This window comes from Grammomys surdaster, unplaced genomic scaffold (genome assembly GCF_004785775.1).
Source record: "Grammomys surdaster isolate TR1022 unplaced genomic scaffold, NIH_TR_1.0 125876, whole genome shotgun sequence".
Classification (NCBI taxonomy): Eukaryota; Metazoa; Chordata; class Mammalia; order Rodentia; family Muridae; genus Grammomys; species Grammomys surdaster.
The window spans coordinates 304,543-325,179 of NW_021620701.1; the positions used below are offsets into that span (position 1 = coordinate 304,543).

The 20,637-nt window shown below is 42.5% G+C and overlaps 1 protein-coding gene across 1 annotated transcript in view; it reads left to right on the forward strand.

The window, feature by feature from the left end:
* Positions 1–20,637, forward strand: part of Mccc2 (methylcrotonoyl-CoA carboxylase 2) — a 72,809-nt gene that overhangs the window by 44,550 nt on the left and 7,622 nt on the right. The window contains exons 7-13 of the mRNA XM_028790201.1: positions 331–444; positions 5,916–5,980; positions 9,427–9,526; positions 9,627–9,722; positions 13,126–13,198; positions 16,072–16,148; positions 18,221–18,287. Coding sequence (XP_028646034.1) covers positions 331–444; positions 5,916–5,980; positions 9,427–9,526; positions 9,627–9,722; positions 13,126–13,198; positions 16,072–16,148; positions 18,221–18,287 — 592 coding nt within the window. The remainder of the gene's footprint in view (positions 1–330; positions 445–5,915; positions 5,981–9,426; positions 9,527–9,626; positions 9,723–13,125; positions 13,199–16,071; positions 16,149–18,220; positions 18,288–20,637) is intronic.

Below are 20,637 nucleotides of genomic sequence, written 5' to 3' on the forward strand. Positions count from 1 at the left end.
GAGAGAGAGAGAGAGAGAGAGAGAGAGAGAGAGAGAGAGAGAGAGAGGCACACACACACATAAATTAAAAAAAGACATTATACTAGTTGGGCACTGGGGGTGAGTGGTGTGTGCCTGGAGTCTCATTATTCAGAAGATGAGAGGATTGTGAGTTCTAGGCTAGGCTAGGCTATAATAAGAACCATCTCAGGACTCCATTTCTAAAATGAAGTTCAGGGATCAGCTGTTAGAAGCATCTAGGCACTGCAGTGTTTGTGGGGATGTTCTGCCCGTGCCACGCTCTACACTGTTAGGGTCTCGTCTCATGGCTTGTCTGTGTCTCCCTTGCAGATAGCTGTGGTCATGGGCTCCTGTACAGCAGGAGGTGCATATGTGCCTGCAATGGCTGATGAAAACATCATTGTACAAAAGCAGGGTACCATCTTCTTGGCTGGACCACCCTTGGTAAGAATATAAGAATCTTGGTTGATTGATTATTGATTTATTGAAGTTAATTATACAACACATAAACTATCATATCCTTTAGAAATATGGTAAGTATAATGCGTCACATAAATTTACTGTGTATAAATCTTAATTGTTCACATTAAACATATTTGCATTATCATGCAGCTGTTGCTATATCTAGCTCTAGAAGGTTTTTTTTTCCCTGCAACATAAACCCATTAAATGCTTCCTAATGTTTCTTTCCCCCGCTATTTCTCTTTGAGATAGGGACACAATGTGTAACCCTGGCTAGCCTAGAACTCACTATGTAGACCAGGCAGGTCTTGAACTCCCAGAGATCAATCTGTTTCTGCTTGGATTAATGTGTGCCATATCTGGCCTCACCATTCTCTTTTTTGACTCTTAAGAATTTGACTGGCTTATCTGTACTGTACTACTTTTGGGTAAGATATTCAGAAGTATACATTTGTATGCTTTCATGTACATGATGAAATTCTGGAAAAGATGCTAAATATATAGTAGAAGAAACGTGATGTGAGAAATATTTTCATTTGTTTGAGACTATTGCATGCCTGGCTCATTCTAGAAGGTCATTTTTAAGCTGGATGTCATGACACACAACTATACTCCTAGTATTTAGAAAGTAGAGGTAGGAGGGTCAGAAGATCAAGGTCGTTCTTAGCTATAGAGCAAGGCTAGCCTAGGCTACAGGAGACCTTGATTCAATTTCCCCCCACCCTGTTAAAAAAGGTTTTTTTTTTCATAAAAACAAAACAAAAACAAGCCAGATGCAATGGCCCCATACCAAACATAAAATTCCTACAAGCACATATCTTCTATGCCAGGGTGTGCTTGGCACTCAGATCTGGAAGGACAGGAGGCTGGTTTCCAGCCCCTGCTTCCCTGTGTCCTCAGCTGGAGCACATGCCTCACAGTACCACCCCGAGACAAGGCCAGCCTTTCTTTGCTCCACCCTGACTGGAAACCATCCCTGTGCTAGCTGTGTTCCACCTGAAAGCATGTGTACTAACAGTTGCTAGCTATGGCTGGGTAGGAGGTATTAGGCAAAGGCCTGGGTCATACACACATTAGTAGAAGACTGAGAGGTTGTAGGAGACAGACCAGGAAATGGCTGAGGTGCCAAAGCCCTAAGGATGTATTCAGTAGTAGTTCCCTTCGACATCATTTTAAAAGCTCATATTCAAAGATAGGGCATTTCAGAGATTAAGAATTCAGCCAGGTATGGTGATAATGCTCTAGTAGGTCTAGCATTGGGAGTCAGAAGCAGGAGGGTGTTGTTGGAATTATTTAATGTGGCCTCTGGTTAAGCTGGCTATTTAAGCTGCAGCGGCTCTGCCTAGCTCAGCCGCCATGTTTCTCAGCCAGAGGCCGTGTGCGCAGCTTCTAGAACTGGCCCACCAGAAACACCAGCCCTGCCACCCACGAGACACCAGCATGAGAGATGGCCCTGCCAATCTTCCACACTGTCTCCGCAAGGCTGGGCATTGCCCAAACCATTCCGCCATCCATGCAGGCCCAGTAAGAGAATGAGATTCTAATTCTTATAGATTAATCAAAGGCTTTATATGTTTGGTTATATGATTAATAACAAGATGCCCACTCAATCAGAGGTGTAACTCAATACCCAACCTAGATATACCAACTAAATTTGACAGCAGGAGACACATGAACATCCGCCTCCATTTTCCCTTCTCTCATTCTCCTCTCCTGTCTCCTAGCTCCTTCTCTTCCTTCTACTTTTCTTCTTCCCACTCCTCCTCTTCCTCTCCTAACTCCTCCCACCTTAGCTCCTCCTACAGGAGGGTGTTGAGTTTGAGACCAATATGGGCTAGATAGACCCTGACTCAGAATTATCCAGTGTTCTGCTGCTAGGAATATAGTCAAATGGCTCTAAGTAAGCATGCTCCAGGGTACCTACCTCGATACTGTGTTTATCACAGCAGCATTCACAATAGCTGAGTGATGGAATCAGCCCAGATGTCATCTACAGAAAGATGGATAAAGAAAGCAGTGTGGTGTGTGTGTGTGTGTGTGTGTGTGTGTGTGTGTGTGTGTATGTATGTATGTGTGTGCACGCATGTGTATGTAGTACAGTTTTGTTCAGCAGGGTTGGGGAGATGGCTCAGTGGATACAGACAGATCTTACTATGCAAGCATGGGAGCCTGAATTCAGTTCCCTAGCACCTGCATCAAATTGAAATATATATGACATGAGAGCAAGAAGGTGGAGTATAGGGTATTTGAGAAGAGGAAGAGAATTAGGAAGGAGAGAGTCAGGAAAGGGTAGTGAGGAGTAAATAGAATCAAAGTACATGATACACTTGAGTGAAAATACTATCACTGTGCAATGAATAGGTGCCGAAATATTGACAAAAGCAGCTAGCAATTCAGATTAAGCTGGGGTATGGCTTAGTGGTAGACTATGTGCTTAGCATGTATCAATATTCATCATACACACACACACACACACACACACACACGAGAGGAGTGGAGAGGAAAGGAGGGAGGGAGAGAATATGAAATATGAATTCAAAGTAGTTTGAAGTCAGATTACTTATTTCAAGAGGTCCTTCTGCTTCCATCTTTCAAGTGCTTGGACAACAGACGTATGCCACTAGTCCTGGTTCAAAGATTAAGAATTTTATGTGTTTGGGGGATATTGCATTGGTAAGGTTCTCACTACATAAGTGCAAGGACGTGTGTTTCAACCCTGACACTCACATAGAAAGTGTGGGGTATCATGTGTAGCATTTCCCAAATGTTGGAAAGGCAGAGACCCAAGGATCCCAGGGTGCTTGCCAACCAGACTAAGGCTGATCGGTGAACTCCAGGCCCCACTGAGAGACCCTGTCTCCAAAACCAAAGCGGATGTCTCCTAAGGAATGATACTTGAGTTTGAACTCTGACCTCATATGCATGTGCACACACATACATGCACACCTGAATACTCATTGCACACACACAGACACAGATATCAGTAGGGTAGCCACATAGAATTAAACTCTAAGCCTGGAGTCCTTCTGAGAACTGTGTGTAGCTCACTAGTCTTCCCTTCCCTTTGGCTGACTCTATGGTAGAGGTTCTCAGTAATGCATTTGCTGTGTTAACATGCTAACATCATGGTCCTAGATCTCAAAGCAGGAAATCATGTGCCTTACTACAGAATATACCATGTACAGAGAAACCCAAGGATATCTAATAGTTAGTAGAAAGTCCAAGGAATTATACAACTATAACATACATGCAATAAAAAATTATTCAGACATAGGTCTTCATAGCATAAATGGGAAATATGTGAGACACACAAAAAACTGTGATGTCACTTTTATAAATATTTAAAGGTGCCAATTTCATGGAATAGAAAGTAGAATGTGGCTGTCAAGGTCTAGGGAGAGGGAGGAAGGGGGAATGGCCACTGCTGAACAGAGCTTCTTCTGAGAGTGATGGAATGTTCTGGAATTAGGTAGTGGAGATTGCTGCATAATCTCATGATTACACAAAAAGCCTTTGAAATGTATGGTTTACAATGGTGGGCCCCAAGGCATGCCAGTTACTAGTAAGAACTCATTTTCATGCAAAGTAAGTATTCTCCTATGTGGTTTCTAATAACAGTCGTGGAAGATAAGGTAGACCAGAAGGAGCTGACACTTTAACTGTGGTAACACTCCAATATTATTTCAAATGTTAGTTTTCTTACCTGTTACCATTTCCCATGCTGTTCCTGATAGCTCCCCTTGGCTCACGAGAGGAAAGTGTACTTGACATTGACCTTTGCATGGTGAGGGGTACAAACCTTTACAAGGAAAGGTCTGAGTGACGTTTGAAAACTTCTACTGGGAGGGTTCATGGCATGTAGTTAGTGCTGGTGCAACACCCAGTGTTTTAGCAGGGTGCATTGAGGTCTTCCTGTGGACTCAGATTTAACTTGATGCGGTTGTCATGGAAGCCTGGAGTTCTTCAGCTCTGAACCTCTGTCAGTGGTCCATGTGAGACCAATGACTAGGGGAGGAGGAGTCTGAAGCACCATGTACTGAGAATTCCATATCCTGACACTTGTTTGTAGGCAGCTGGGGGGAGGCTTTGAAGGATGGGGTTCAGGCGCTGTTAGTTGAAGTAGCTTAGTTGGTTGAAGCAAATGACTAAGAAGAGGGTTTGGGGGAGCTTTCTGTTCTCCTGGCTCCTTTACTGCCCCAACTTCTGTTTACTAGAATGAACCCCCTTTATTGTTTCTGATTTGTGTCACTGAACTTGTCACAGCATCAAGCCTGTTGTGGGCGTTCAACCAATACTAACTGATGACAACCCTATTTTTCCCCAGTGGAAATTAGTCAGATTCCTGAGAATAAATATAGTATATCTGTTGTTTATCTCTTTCTATGACTTTAAATATTCAGACACCTCTTATAATTAGTTATTGTTTGGACTGAAAGCCTTTTTGCACTGATTTTTTTTTTTTTTTTGGAAAGAGAACCAATAATTAACTTCTGAGGGTGGGATAATTGGAGGTGAAAATTTTAATTGCCTCTCTCTGTGGAAAGATATTTTATTTAATACAGAGCCTTTGATACAGTGAAGAATAGCTGTCCCTGGGCTGTATCTTAGGCTAACTCTCGCTATTTTAATAAAATCTTTTTATTTTTATCTCAAGAAACAAATTAGTCAGCCCAGTAAGTAGGAATCAACAGTTTCTACCAGATGAGGTTGGAATTTAGTTCTAAATGACTTTTCTTTCATTTTCTTGTTATAGTTTCTTGAGCTATAGTTAAGTCATTCTTGGTTTGCTGCTTGTTTTCTTCCTTTTCTTGGCTCCATTCTGTCAGATCTTAGATTTGGGTAACTTATGTAGGTGATTTTTTTTCCCACTTTAAAGATAAAATAACTGGGTTTTATAGCTCTGGTTATTAAATATTTGAAGATGGATGAATCTCCCAAGGATCCCACAGCATAGAGCTGATAACAGAAGTATATAAAGAGTGCTGAAATGCAGTCCAGAAGGTAGCATGTAGATGTGTAAGTGGGATTCTCTTCTTGGAACCTTAGCTAGGCCAGCATTACATGGTTAATACCACAGGGTGTCATCACCATGAGGACTCCTGCAGGCCAAGAGGGAGCTCACCAGGTAGGTGAAAGAAGAGGGATCTCAGACAGTAAGAGATGACGGTTCACAGCAGGTTTGAGGTGTGCTGGGCAGTATCATCCTGAAGAGGAGAGTGCGTTTCCAGACTCCATCATTTGTACAGGAGCTGTAGTCAGCTCTCAGTGAGTCTGGGTTTAGGTTTCCCTTCTGTAGACTGGGGATAACAATCTCTCGCTTTGCCTGGAGGTGGGATAGGAAAGCGCAGTGGACTTCAGCTCTGTGAAGGAAGATTGTAGATGTGGTCAGCTTAAGCAATATGCTTGTTAGTGTTATCCATGGACCAGTCTCACCTTGGCTTTCATCCTTGTAGGTGAAGGCAGCTACTGGCGAAGAAGTATCTGCTGAGGATCTCGGAGGCGCTGACCTGCATTGCAGGTAAAGCAAGAGCAGTTGTTTCCTTTTAGGGTCAATGGCCATTGTGTTTGTTTAAAGGAAGTTTTACATTGTTTCCTCTCTGCTTTTCTTGCCAGATCAAACCATAGTTTGTTTTCCAGTCAGCTGCTCTGGGTTCAGTTCTCTGGATTGTAGAACTGTGTTTCACCAGTGAGTGTTAGCCGCTTAAGATCAAACAAACAACCCTTAGTCTGTGTTTGTGTACAGGCAGACATGGATGCACTCATGTTTGTGAATGTGCATATGCCATGATGACATGTGGAGGTCAGAGCATAGCTTTTGAGAGTCAAGCCTCTCCCTAGACCCACACACACATCTTACCATGTAGATTCTGGGAATTAATTCAGGTTGTTAGGCTCAGAGAAAGCGCCTTTATCCTCTGAGTCAGTGTCAGCACAGGAGCTGAGCTAATCTTTTCTCTATCCTTCCAATTGTAGTATACATGTTGCCAAAGCAAGCACAGCACCTCACTGCTCACTGAGGCCTGAGGCAGTTTCTCACTGATCTAACAAACCTCACTTGAATGCTTGTTATCTATCAGCCATGATCTACTGTCCAGGTGGAATTGAGGGACTTGATAGATTACCTATGAAGGATACAGGAGAAGACGATAAAGATGACAAGAAATGACTTCATCCCCGGATATTTGAGACAATGGCATGGGGTGGGGAGCAGATTTGAAGCTGGAGCAGGAGCCAGGCATTTCTGTAGGCCTGAGACGTTAAAGGTGTTTGAGAGATTGTTTGGCAGACATTTGACTGTGAGGGCAGGATCTTGTTAGGAAGCATCTGCCTAATTAAAAGGTGGCACTTAATTCAGACCGGACAGTTCACCTTACCATGAAACCATACAGGGACTCAGGACTGTGTCCTAAAGGGCAGGTAGACCTGACCATCAGTCAGCTATGAGAAGTCCTCTGTTCTGTTTCATCCTAACCCCAAGGAGCCCAGTGACTATGGTAGGAGAAAGGATGGATTCTTTTCTACAAAGGCCATGCCTTTTGACTAGCTTAAGAGACCATCATCTCAGCCGTTCCCTCATTCCTCACATTCAGTACTTATTGGGGGTCAGAGTCGATTATTGTATTGGACTTACTTTTTGCTGTTTTGGGTTTTTGTTTTCAGTTTTTTGTTTTCGGTTTTTTTGTTTTGTTTTGTTTCTGTAAACCAGGCTGGCCTTGAACTCAGAGATACACCTGCCTCTGCTTCCTGAGTGTTGGGATCAAAGGCATGTGCTACCACCAACTAGCTGACTGAATCAATCAGGAGAAAGAAAGGAAGATAGTATTTGGGGAATATTAATTTTTCTTTCTCTTTCTTTATTAAAGGATGAAGCTATAGGTAGTCTATCAAATTCAGTATAGGGAACTCTGGAATTTAGCTTCTACTTGTCTCCCTGATTGCCCTTGTGACATGGCAGAGGTGATGAACGTCTTTGAGGCCCTTCTGCTGCCGTGTAAGGAGAGAATTGGGATAGAGCCCTCCTCGTTAGTGCTCATCAAATATTCTGTTAGCATTCCTGTGGTCTGTGGAGATCTGTTGGCAGTCATGGGGAAATAGTAAGGTGTTGATGGCTTTTTGAAAAAATAAGGTTGAAGAGCTTGCCTTGAAAGCTGGACAACCACAGTTCTAGACCGGGAGAGCTAGTGGAGAGAGAGCTGACTCCCGGAAGTTCTTCTCTGACCTTGGCTTTGGGACTTCAGCATGAGTGTTCTTGTATACACACACCACCACACACACACAAACACATTATACCACACATACACACAAACACACACATATACCACACCACACACATATACACACACAAACACCACATACACATATACCACACACACCACACACGCACATCACACAGACAAACATCATATACATACAAACACACTACACCACACACCTCACAACACACACATACACACACACACACACACACACACACACACTAATAATAATAATGAGTAAGTAAAATCCACAAAACTAAACAATGTTAAAGCTGGGCCCATCCATAATCCCAGCACTGAGGAGGCTAAGGAAGATTGCCTGTTTCAATTAAAAAAGAAACAAATTCTTTGGGTTCTCTGTCCTTTCAATATATGTTTATACCTGCTTAGTCATCATTAAGAGTTCATTTTAAACAAAGATTTACATAGTGTCTCATCCAAGATTTCTCTTTCCTGTTATGGCAAATTTTTGCATCTTTCATAGGAAAGCATTGAATCTAATGTTGACTCAGAATCTCCTTTCTGCTTCCATTTCTACTGAATCACAGTGCAACTAGGAGTCCATAGCTACAGCCTCCATTGTGTGTGAGGCACTTTGAGCTAATTTGGGCTGTCAAATATACTTAGGAGCTGGAGGGACTGCCATGTGTGCTCTGGAGAAGTAAATATGGTCTCTGTTCTTGTTTAGAACACCAGAACAACTTTCAAACGTTGGACAGAGTCCCTAGACAAATTATCCAAACTGTTTGTAATGGTTTCCCCATACTGTCTTAGTTTGATTTTGTTGCTATGGAGAGGCATGACCATGGCAACTCTTATAAAGGAAAGCATTTCATTGGGGCCGCCTTACAGTTTTGAAGGTTTGATCCATCATCGTCATGGTGGGGAATGCGCAGGCAGACATGGTGCTGGAGAATCAGCTGAGAGAGCGAGCAAGCCCTAGTAAACTTGTATCTGAAATAGCAAGCCACTGCTTAGGACAGAACTGATCCCTAGAGCCAAGCTTATTCCTCATGTGAGTGACTGAGAACTCCCACGGCTTTCACCACAGTGTCGCTGCATCCCATTCTTATCTGTTGTCTGAGCCCTTTTGTTAACTACAAGTGAGAGCCACATAGGACTTGGAAGGAAGGCAGCTCAGCAGTCTGAGAGAGGAGAGACCACTGTGGGAGTCTACACCAAAGCCTCAGCTGGCTACTGCTGTGTCGTGTAACTACGCTGTCAACACATGCCGGATGTGGTTGGGTCTGACACATGATACTGTTTAAGGTACACAGGATGGATCTTAATAGAAGTCCTATGAGCAAGCCCTGTAGCCTTCAGGTCAGGGTGAGAAATCGAAGATGTGAGCTCCGATGCAGCAGCTGCTGGTCTTAGTCTCTGTGCCTCTGGCTTTCCTCTCTTTATAAGATGATAGTTCGTAAGGAGGATGCTTTTTGTAAGGAGGATGCTCTTTGTAAGGACGATGCTCTTTGTAAGGAGGATGGTTCATGAGGATGATGCACTTTGTAAGGAGGATGGTTCATGAGGATGATGCACTTTGTAAGGAGGATGCTCTTTTGCCAGGGACACTATGAAAATGAGATAGCATCTATTAAGGAAGCAAAGGTGTCATCATCCTCAGGTCAGGGAGGGTATTTAGGACTTATGATATTTAATTACTCTCCTTTTCCAGGTTCTGATTATTAGAGTGTGCTTTGCTCTGCAGAAAGTCTGGGGTCACTGACCACTATGCTTTGGACGACCACCACGCCCTTCACTTAACAAGGAAGGTTGTGAGGAGTCTCAATTATCAGAAGAAACTGGATGTGAGTAGGAACCTTTCTGTCTTTCATTTTCCTGTGGAGCACTTTGTCCTGTGCCGAGTCCTGACCTTAAACACAGTGCATTTGTCCTACATTTCCATAGGTTACCGTTGAGCCTTCTGAAGAACCCTTGTTCCCCGCAGATGAACTGTATGGAATAGTTGGTGCGAACCTTAAGAGAAGCTTTGATGTCCGAGAGGTATGTGGGAGGTGGACCCAACCCATGAGTCAAGCTGCCACCCCTAAAGTTTCTGTTCATGCAGGGGGGCAACTGTGGGTCTTAGTAAGGAGTGGTCACATCCAGGAGCGCTGTCCTGGCTGGTGCACCTGGTGTTGCTGGTCTACAGTAAGCAGCAAATGAGGAAAGGCTCTCAGTGATTGGGAAGTTTTCACTGTGCCATGAGGAAACTTGGTTTGTAAGCAGCAAGAATGACCAAGGACAGTCACAGCATTTTCAGCTATTTTCTCTCAGTGCTCTCGTTTCGCCAAATAGACAAAATGTCATTAAGTTGTTGGAAGAAAAAAACATACCTTTTTAGATCAGTATGACATTAGCAGAGAGTAGACAATTATAGTTGAAGGTGTTGCTATGGTTACAGATTGTGACATAGCCTTCTGGAAGCTAGAGTGACAGTTTTCAGTGTTTGCTTAGAGTATGTAGGCTTTGATTTTCTTCAGTTCTCTATAGCTGGCAGAATACATTTTAAGTTAGGAAATCATCTTAATGAGATTCTTTGCTGGAGGCTTTGATATCCTAAGCTACTTTCCCTCTTGACTATAAGACTATCTTGTATTGGCTGTGGGGGTTGCAGTGGGGAAAGATCACAGAAAATAAAATAAAATTGCCTATTCTCTCATTCAGAAAGAAAAACAGCTAATATCTTGATATTTTTGGCTTAATCTGTGTATATAGTTGGCTCTCCATATCTGGGGATTCTGTGTACATGGATTCCATCAACCACAGCTCCAAACTCCTTGAAAAGGGTATATTTCTGTACTGATCGTGTATAGATTTTTTTTTTCTTATCATTATTCCCTAAACAGCATAGTATGCCAGCTGTTCACGTGGAGCATTTATCTTCTGATGCTTATTGTAAGTAATCTAGAGATGACTGAAAGTTTAAAGGAGTATGTGTAAATGATCTGCAGGTATTAAGGCATTCTGTGCAAGGGACTTCAACATTTACGGATTTGGATATGAAACAAAACAAGTCCTCATGGATGAGGGATGGCTGTATGCACGCACACAGACACACACACACTAATGTATTTCTAATACATAATAATGTACTTTTGATATATGTATGTATATACATGTTTAATCCTCTCCCCCCATGTATGTAAGTTTTTAAAAATTGTACTTTTTCTGGTATAAAGTACATATGGTAGTTCTTATCCTTAAAAATCTCTTCAGGAACCATTTCTCTATGGCTAGCTCTCAAATTCTCAAAGGGGTGTCTGGCAACATGGTCGGCAGACTTTTTTTTTTGTTTTTTGTTTTGTTTTTGTGTGAATTGGTGAGGTGTTGTTGCACACTGTAGAGATGCCTCCAGATATTTAAGCAATACTTTGTTACTACTGTTAAATCTTAGATTTTATAGGAATTCTACTTTAGCAATGTGACTCAGCTACAAAGTTTAGAATTACTTTTTAATTAAGTATAGACAGAAAACATGGTGTTCATGATCTCCTGAGATGGCTGAGAATCCTCTTCTAGAATAGCCAGTACTTCACTTAGCCGGCAGCATTTACTGAGTACAAAGTTCTGAGCATCAGAGATAGAGAACCAGCAGACACCAGTCCCTGCCTTTGCATGCTTCTCACTGCACTTTAATGGAAACCTAGCCTTTGCCGCTTCTTGCTGGTCATTTATTACAATGTTTCCATTTTTCTTTCCTATAATAAATAAGCCTCACAGAGAGGCCTCTGTAGCACACACAGCTGTTGTGATACTGTAAAACCCAGCCTCTGGGGCTTATTCTTTCAGTCAGGTGCAGTGGTGACCCAGCCTTTCTGGGCACTGGCTTCTGCTGCTAGAATATTATCCTATTACTTGCCCATTTCTGAAGTTTGAGTTCTTCTGAAGGTAACTAATATACTTTATGTATAAGAGTGTGTATGTATATAATTATAAAGCCAGTCTGAGGTTGTTTTATACAAAGTGGCCCTGGATTTCTGGGGCCTCTGGGGCGCTTCACCTTCATGTAGAAGACTGAAGCTGTGATGTGCTGATTGTTTGTCAAAAGGTTCCCTTTACAAGGTCTGCCAGACCAAAAAATTGTTCTGCCCCCATATTTAGGAAAATAACTAAAATCTAATTTAAAGTAAGCTTTCATTTTCTGTAAGGAGAGATGCTGGGATGAGCCCCTTATTTTTCAGCTAAGGGAGCATGTGTGTCATGGAGTCATATGCACCATCTCAAATGAGTCCATAAAAGCACAGAACAGACTTCATGTGTAGCAGTCTGCTCGCTTGCTCCTAGGATTGGAGTCGGGTCCTCAAGTGTGCTGAGCATGCGCTCTACTGAAAGACTTATGTGATGGAAACTCAAGGATAAACTCTCTAAAAGTCTCCATTCCTTTTACATGAACAATATATGTAGCCAGTCTCTCAGCTGGCTCTTACTGAGACTTAATGAATATTTATTGAGGCTTAACAGTAATAATAGCTACTTTTTATTCAGAGACCATGTGCTTTAGTTAGTACTTTCTAAGTGTTATCCTCTATTGAAGATGGGGTCACAAACAGGCTTAGAGAACTTTTTTGGACTGTTTGTGGGAGGGAGGCAGTGCTGGAGATGGAACCCAAGGCTTCACACATGCTCACCAAGATCTCTGCCATTAAGCTGCGTCCCCAGGGCTTTAAGGGTCTTGTGATGAGTGTCCCTGTGGTAGAGCCGCAGTTGAAGCCAGTTGTTTCTCTCAGCATCATTTACACACTCCTCTCCTTCCAGTTCATCTGTTTCCCAGCTGTCAGAACCCCTTCTTCACCTTTGCAGTGTCATGGAGTAAATGACAGTGTTTTCTAAGAAGTGACTTACCCTGACACATCGGGTCACCAACAAGTCATTCCAGCGTTCCTCACTCCAAGCCCTCAGTGGGGCTTTAGATTTTCATCAATTCTTTGAAGCCCTGAAAAGGCACTGAACAGACCCCTGGAGCTCTGACTTAGCTACCAGCCTCAGATTTTCTGCTGCTTCTCCTGTGTGCAGCCATTTTCACGACTTTTTAGCCTTGTCTCCTTGTTTGGCCCCAGTTCATCCAGAGTTCTCCGGAATGTATAATTTCACAGCAGGCTGTTGAGTGAGTTGAGTCTTCCCACAGCCTCCATGTAGATAATTTTTGTTTCCTAAGGCTTATTTATTTTTTATGTGTATGCGTGGTTGCCTACATATGTTTATGTATATCCTAAACATCACAGCATGGGATGACTCCGGGCACTGAACCATGTGCATGTCAAGGGAAATTCTGAAGAGCTTTTCTGTGTAGCATGAGATGGAAGGTGACATCGCTGTGACTTGCCTTCCTTTTAAATCACTTTAGTCACTGCAGACATGCTTTTGTGATGTCATTTCTCAGGAGTGTTGTTATTTTTCCTCTTAGGTCATCGCTAGAATCGTGGATGGAAGCAGATTCAATGAGTTCAAGGCCTTATATGGAGACACGCTAGTTACAGGTACAAAAGTGAAGAGTTGAAAACACGAACATTTTCTGTTGCTTTTGGAAATAAGTCGTCACTTGCCACAAAGCTCACGCCAGGAGCTTTGTAATCCAGAGAGGCATAAGTGTGTGAGTCAGCTGTCGGATGTCACTGTTTTATGAAAATGGTTTGTACCCAAATGGTTTCCTGGATCCAAAGAGCTTAAAATGACGACAGCCTGATGCTATGGCGTAGACTCTTACCTGTGACCTTGTGGCCTTGATGTGACAGGAGCAGAGAGTATTTGCAATGCTTTTTGTTCTCTGGGTAGCAATTCTTTTCAAGACTTCAGCCTGTCCCCTCGTGTAGGTCCAGTTCATCCAGTTACACAGAATGTGCAGCTTCACAGGAGGCTGTTGAGTGAGTTGAGTCTTCCCAGAGCCTCTCTGTAGATATTTTTGTTTCCTAAGGTTTGTTTGTTTTTTATGTGTATGAGTGTATGCCTTCATATGTGCCTAGTGACCTTGGAGGCTGCACTACAGCATTGGACACGCTGGAACTGGAGTTTCAGGCAATTCTGAGCCACCTAATGTGGGTGCTGGGGATTGAACCCATGTCTTCTGTAAGAGCAGCAAATGTTCTTGACCTCAGAGACATCTCACCAGGCCCCTCTTAAGGGATGCATTCAAACACCAAATTGAAAATTCACGACAGTATGCCATGTCAGGGAAAACAGTGTGTATCTAAAGTGTTGTCATTGTCAGTTTCTGAAAGAAACCATTTCAAACAGATGCTAGACTCATAGTAACCCACCAGTAGATAATGGCAGAACAAATTTTGTAAATTTTATTAGACTGTAAAAAGCCTGAAAATACACTATTTATCCTGAATAAAACTTAACAGAACAGGGGAAGAGAAGCTACAACAATCCACATTGCAGCTGTCAGTGGAGGCTTAGGACTGGATCTTGGCAATTCCTCCTAGCTCAATGTATGAGCGAGAGGACGGTTCATGCTGGAAGGGGAATTTGTGGTTTTCTCTTTGGGTGTTTAAGTGATTAAGAGCTGTTTGTTTGATATATAGGCAGGATTTGTCTGCCAGCAGTGCAGGATGTAGCCCTCATTGTGTAGCGGTTTAAAACAATCCAGAGAGACTGTTCCCTCTAAGATGAATGAGCTGTCACTGTTTCCTCCTTCTAAGTGTTTGCCTGGTACCTGCTAAAAGATCGTGGCACTCTTGTGTCCTTGCATCGGGGACACAGCTGGTTCCCCCATCTTTTCTTCATTGTACCAGAATTCATGTAAGGCTGGGGTGAGAGGAGGGATAGGTGAATAGGAGAGAGAAGAGAGATGAGAAAGGAGAGTGGAGCTGGGTGTCAGAGGCTTGGGTGTTTCTGTAAGCTCCTTACAGTTTCTTCTGCACACTTACATGTAAGCCTAGGAGATTTCTATGACATACTGCCTTTCTGTTTGGGTCAGGTAATTAGTAAAGGTCCTTTCTTGATTGAGAGACTGGCACAATAAGAGCATGTGCCCTACTCGGCCTGTCTGTCTGTGCCTCGACGCCCACTCCTGCCCCTGCCTGCTCACTCCCACCCCCACAGGACGTTGGGAGGGCTGAACTGTAAGTGGTTAAAAAGTGGTTAGCATCATGTGCGAGATTTCCGTCCGCTCGTGGGTAGGGCAGGACTGAGGATGCATCACTTCCAGCCCTCCTGGAAGCCTTCCCTCTTCAGCAGCTTCTAAAGGGTCAACACGTTTAGGTTGTCATCACACACAGGCCTCTGGCAGGGACATTAGGTCTGAGACACGCAGAGAATCCTATGAGGCCCTCAAAGAGTGTTCTATCGCATATAAAAAATGATGACAAAAAAATAATAAAATCCAGACAAAGCTAGAAGTAAAGAACAAAAGTGTATCATTGAAAATTCAGCATTCTGACGCAGTCCATATGTTGACACATTTTCTATTCATTTTCCTTGAGTGATGTTTAGAGGACCTGCTTTATACTGGGCAGCCTAGCTGGGCACCGGAGCCTAGTGGCTAAGTCCAGATAGGGGGCTTTGGCAGAAGCCTTTGACTCAATGTCCAGGCATAGCCAGTAAGTTCTTGGGCTCTGAGGACTTGGCACTTGCTTCTGGTAGGAACCAGGCTTGTCGAGAGGGGAAAGAATGTTTCTATAATCAAGTTCTTCTACTTTGCAAATCACCTTAAGCATCTGCCTCTCAAAATGGCATGCTGTGTTCTTTTCCCTTTCTTGTGTGTGTGTGTGTGTGTGTGTGTGTGTGTGTGTGTGGAGCTTGGAGTCCTACTGGAAACTGTTGTTGTTGATAGAGATATAGCATCTGGGGCAAAGATAAAAGATAAAAGACAAAATCAGAATATTCTTTTTAAAAATGTTCTTTAAAGTTTGGAATTTTATATATGTTTTAAGGTTTATTTATTATATATATGAGCACTCTATCTACATGTACACTTGTGTGCCAGAAGAGGGCATCAGACCCCATTTTAGATGGTTGTGACCCACATCGTTGCTAGGAATTCTCCAGCCAAGTTTGAGATATTTTATACTTTAAAAAGAAATATTTCAGGACATCCTGGTCTCTGGTACACTGCGGGGGGCACTCACATGTGTACTAAGTGTGTATTCTGAATGAATCATTTAATCAAACTAAGTAAATATAGAAAAACCTTACATAGAATATGGACTTTTGAGAAGCATAAACAGAACAAACAAGAAACCTAGTACCTTTAGGAGTTAAAAAACACAAGGTCTTTTTTTTTTCCATAGACCACCTCTATTTACATTTTAATTGAGATTTTGATCTCAAGTTAAACAATGTGCAGCATGCCTCTGTTGCAAACAAGCAGCCCCCTGAAAATTACAACTCTTTTTCATTTTCTCTTGAGGATTTGCTCGAATATTTGGGTACCCCGTTGGCATCATTGGCAACAATGGAGTTTTGTTTTCTGAATCTGCGAAAAAGGCAAGTACTGTTAAATGCATTAAGACTTTCTAGCTTAGCACAATTAATGTTGAAGGTCATGTAATAGATTAAAATGTATTGTATGAGAGCTTTGTAGTATCACCTGGATCTCTTAGCAAGCAGAACACGATGTGTGTGCTTGTGTGCCAGTGATGGTGTTGGAAGCAGAACGACACATGTGTGCTTGTGCACCATGCTGGTATTAGACTGGCTTCTACAGTGGTTTACATGGTGTGCAGAGCTGGGTGTATCACTATTAAAGCCTATTGGGTGATTTAGGAAGATCCCCATGAGAGGCTGGAATTATAATTGCTTACCTGGAAGTGTTCTGAGAAGGCAGGGAATTCTTGCCCTGAGAGTGTCTCATTCTATAGGTCCTCCATGCTGGGGCGGTTCTGATATCCTTCGTCAGTGGTTCTGAGATGTGACCTCTCCAGTCATCTTTTAAAAAACATTATTTTTACTTTTTTGGTAATGTGCAGATCGTAGGTCACTGTTACTGGAGTTGCAGCAGTGAATGGGGGAGTCCCTAGTGCTCTGAGCTCAGGACTTGATTTCATATCTTTGTCTCAAATTCACCTAAACTTGTGGAAATGTGTAACTCATGCACCTTGGTAAAATATTGTAATAAAAAAAAGCCTCAGTCTTTCCTTTTCAGTTGACAGAGTAGTGCCCTTACTGAGAGAGGAGCAGACTGCTAAGCTCTCAGGCTAATTGAGGATATATTTGTTCTTAAAGAAATGTTTTAGCCATAAAACTAATTTCTGCATCCTACTATACATATTTAGTTCTCCCAACTTAATTATAAAATAAAAACAAACTCAAAGGAAATAGATGGTAGCTGGACATGTAGTTTACTCCTGTAGGGCTAGCACTTGGGAGGCTGAGATAGCAGGGTAGTTCAAGTCCAGCCTGAGCTATACCCATAATCATATTACAAAGGACCTTTAGTACTCTTAAAGCACTGTACTGTTTTCTTTAGGTTTTTTTCTTTTAAAAAATGATTTTTTTTTGCCATATATAGAAGTTTTACCAATTTTCATTTAATAGTTTATAGTGTTTTTAAAGATATTAAATATGCCTAAAATAGCAGCTTAAAGAATACACACATGCACACACATACATGTACATGCATATGTCTCTCTCTATAATTCTGGATGTGGTGGCACATGCTTTTAATTTAATTTTACTACTTGAGAAGCAGAAGCAGGAGAATGTTTGTGAGTTTGAGGCCAGCCTGGTCTACATAGAGAATTACATGATAGCCAAGACTACATAGAAATACCCTGGCTTAAAACACACACACACACATGAGTATGTAGTGTGCTCATTCCCGTAGAGTAAATATCAGAGCAGGCTAGAGCTAAGCAGACAATCTGGTTTGTCTGCTGTCTTGGCACAGGTAAACCCTAGAGAAGTTATATTTGGCTCCAGTCTGACATTTCCTTTATTGAAATAAGGCCCAAAGGTCTCTGTGGTTTCCTCCTTTCTATAAACATAGTCATACAGAGGATGACCTTGCAATGTTGTGTCTGCCAGAACTTTTCTAAAAGAGGTAAAAGGATTTGCAAAAACAGAAGACAAACATGGGGATGAAAATCAGATAGGGAAAGAATACATGAGAGATTATTAAATAATTCCTTAACCTCGAGGCCAGAAGTCTCTAACATTGACCTAACCTAAAAATTTTATGTGAGTTGTGTCAGTGAGAAAGATGCCTATTTTAACATGGTATTGGATCTGAAGGAATTTTAAATGGTCACCCAGATGTAAACATCAGCCTTGATACCACAGAGGGCTTATGTTCTGCTCTTCTTAAACTGGAGACCTGCAGATTGAGGGCAGATTCCTGCCAGTCACTTGGGCAAATGTGAATAAAAAGGTAATGGAAGTCCTTGCAGACTCACGTCACTTATATCCTGGTGACAGGGCAGCACTGAAGTGTTGTTATAGTAAACAGAAGGTCAGACTAGCCAGACAAGGGTTCTGCTCTTAACTCTGCCTGCAAGTGTGGGTTGGGTAGGAGTTTGTTTGTTTTTTAAAGAACAAGTGCTTTTATGTTGTGTTTACAGGGCGCCCACTTCGTCCAGCTGTGCTGCCAAAGAAATATCCCCCTGCTGTTTCTCCAGAACATCACTGGTGAGGCCGTCGTTCTAGTGTGTTCGGTCCAGAGCCGCACTGTCCCCTGCAGCTCCTGTGTTAATGCAGAGAGCTTCCTTCATGAGTACTAAGTAGTCTCAGGTTATTTTAGGTGAATAAAATAATCTAAGTGAAGCAGTCTATGAACTTCGTGTATTACACACTTTCACATGGCTTCTCTTGATTCCTGCTCACGTCTACCGTTCACCCAGGAGCAGCAGGGCGTCCCTTCTTCCCGTCGTCAGAGAGGGTATCCGACTCACTGTCTCAGAATCCTAATGATTCCAAGCACATCCTATGAGCATCTCTTTACTACACAGTTAATTCTATTTGAAATAATACCAATCAGTTATCTATCTATTCTTTGGGGTGTGTGTGTGTGTGTGTGTGTGTGTATGTGTGTGTGTGTGTGTATTAGAGGCCTGTGGCCAACCTCAGATATCATTCCTTGAGCTGTCCACTGTTTTTTGAGACAGGGTCTCTTCCTGGGTGGAGCTCATCTATTAGACTAGACTGGCTGGCCAGTGACCCCTAAAGATCCTTCTGTCTGTCTTCCTTGCACTGGGAGTACAAGTGTACGCCATACTACCTGGTGTTCTATTTGAGTGCTAGAGGTGAAAATCATGCCCTCATAGTTCCTGGTAAGCCCTTTACTGACTAAGCCATCTGCCCAGTCTTGAAGTAATGTATTTTGAAAGTGTGTGTTTGTACTGAAGCCTGGGGATTTGCATTTTAGCCCCATAGAATGGCCCGTGACTAGTGTGAACATTATGCCTCAGACCTTAACATTGCATTGACAACCGTAAGCAGGAGTAGGTTGATTTTGAAGGTCTCCTGCTGTACCTGCAGATGTTTTCTGCTCTACCGTTTTGTATACTGTATTGTGCTGATGTACATACATATCTCAGGCTACCGATAAACTTCCATTCCTTGGAAGATAGACTTTTTTTTAAAATTGGGTTTCATTGTGTAGCCTTAGCTGGCCTTGAACACACTAACTAGACTGGGCTGGCCCCAAACTCTCAAAAATCTGCCTTCTGTGTTCTAGGATTAAAGACATGCACCACCCCACCTATCAGCAGAGGCTTTTAAGTAGTTGTTGAGCTCAGACAGGTTTTTCCTGAGGAGGAAACTCACTATGTAGACCAGCCAGGCCTCTCAACCTTGAGCAGAACCTTATATAGTAATGAAACACATTCATTCTCTGTTATGTTCAAGTTCAAAGTTGGTTAGATGGTGTTTGTATGTATGTGTGTGTGTGTGTGTGGGGTGTGTGTGTGTGTGTGTGTGTGTGTGTGTATATGTGTTGTATGTGGGGTGTGTGTGTATGTGTATATGTGTGGTTATTGTTGTTTTGTTTTTCCAGTATTAGGAGTAGAACCCAGGGCCTTAAGCACACTAGATAAATTCTTTCTCGCTGGCCACACCCTCATCCCTTGATGACTTTTGAGAGGAATTAGTTCCAGATAGTGACCTGAGAGGTTCATACAGGGTAGCCTGTGTAAGAACAGAAGGAAAAGTCCCTGAAGTTGACTGATGCTAGGGACCTCATTTCTGACTGTGACTCAACGATTATGAAGTTAAACATTTGCTTAGACAATTTTTCCATTTTTGTCTCATTTTGCTTCATTTAGACTGTTTTGGAGACAGAGGTTGGGTTTTGCTTTGCAACATTGGATATGAGGGACCTGTGAGGCACTAGTGTGGGGAGTACGACATGCCACTGAGCAAATCTTGGGCTGGGAGAGATACCTTAGCTGGGGATGAAAGTGTGAGTTTCATCAGAATGAGGAGAAGGTGGTTAAAGCTGTGGGAATAGAGAAAAATACCTGAGGAGAAGAGAAGGCTCGGGATAGTCTTCAAGCCACTCTGCTGTCTCCCCCTCCCCCTCTCCATTTTTTTGAAGTGAGAACAGATTTTTTTTTTTTAAAAAGGGAAACTAAGAACTCTCAAGGAAGAATACTATCACTCTGTTTTGGTTTTTATTTTGGTTTTGTTTTTTTCCTACAGAGTTAAGAGTAGAGGGAAAGAGGAAGCAAGACTACAGGATTTTTTGTGTGTTTGTATGTTTGTTTGTTCTCTCTCTCTCTCTCTCTCTCTCTCTCTCTCTCTCTCTCTCTCTCTCTGTGTGTGTGTGTGTGTGTGTGTGTGTGTGTGTGTCTGTGTGTCTGTGTGTGTGTGTGTGTGTATGGTAGGGAAGAGGACTTGAGAAAACCAGAGGAAGTGGCTTCTTTTCTTTTGGAGGCGCATTGTCTGTAGAGTAGGTCAGGTGAGGGCTTGAGAAGAGCTGATCCTTGGGGGCAGCTATGATAGAATATTCTGGAGAGTCAGATGCATTGGCTAAAGCAGT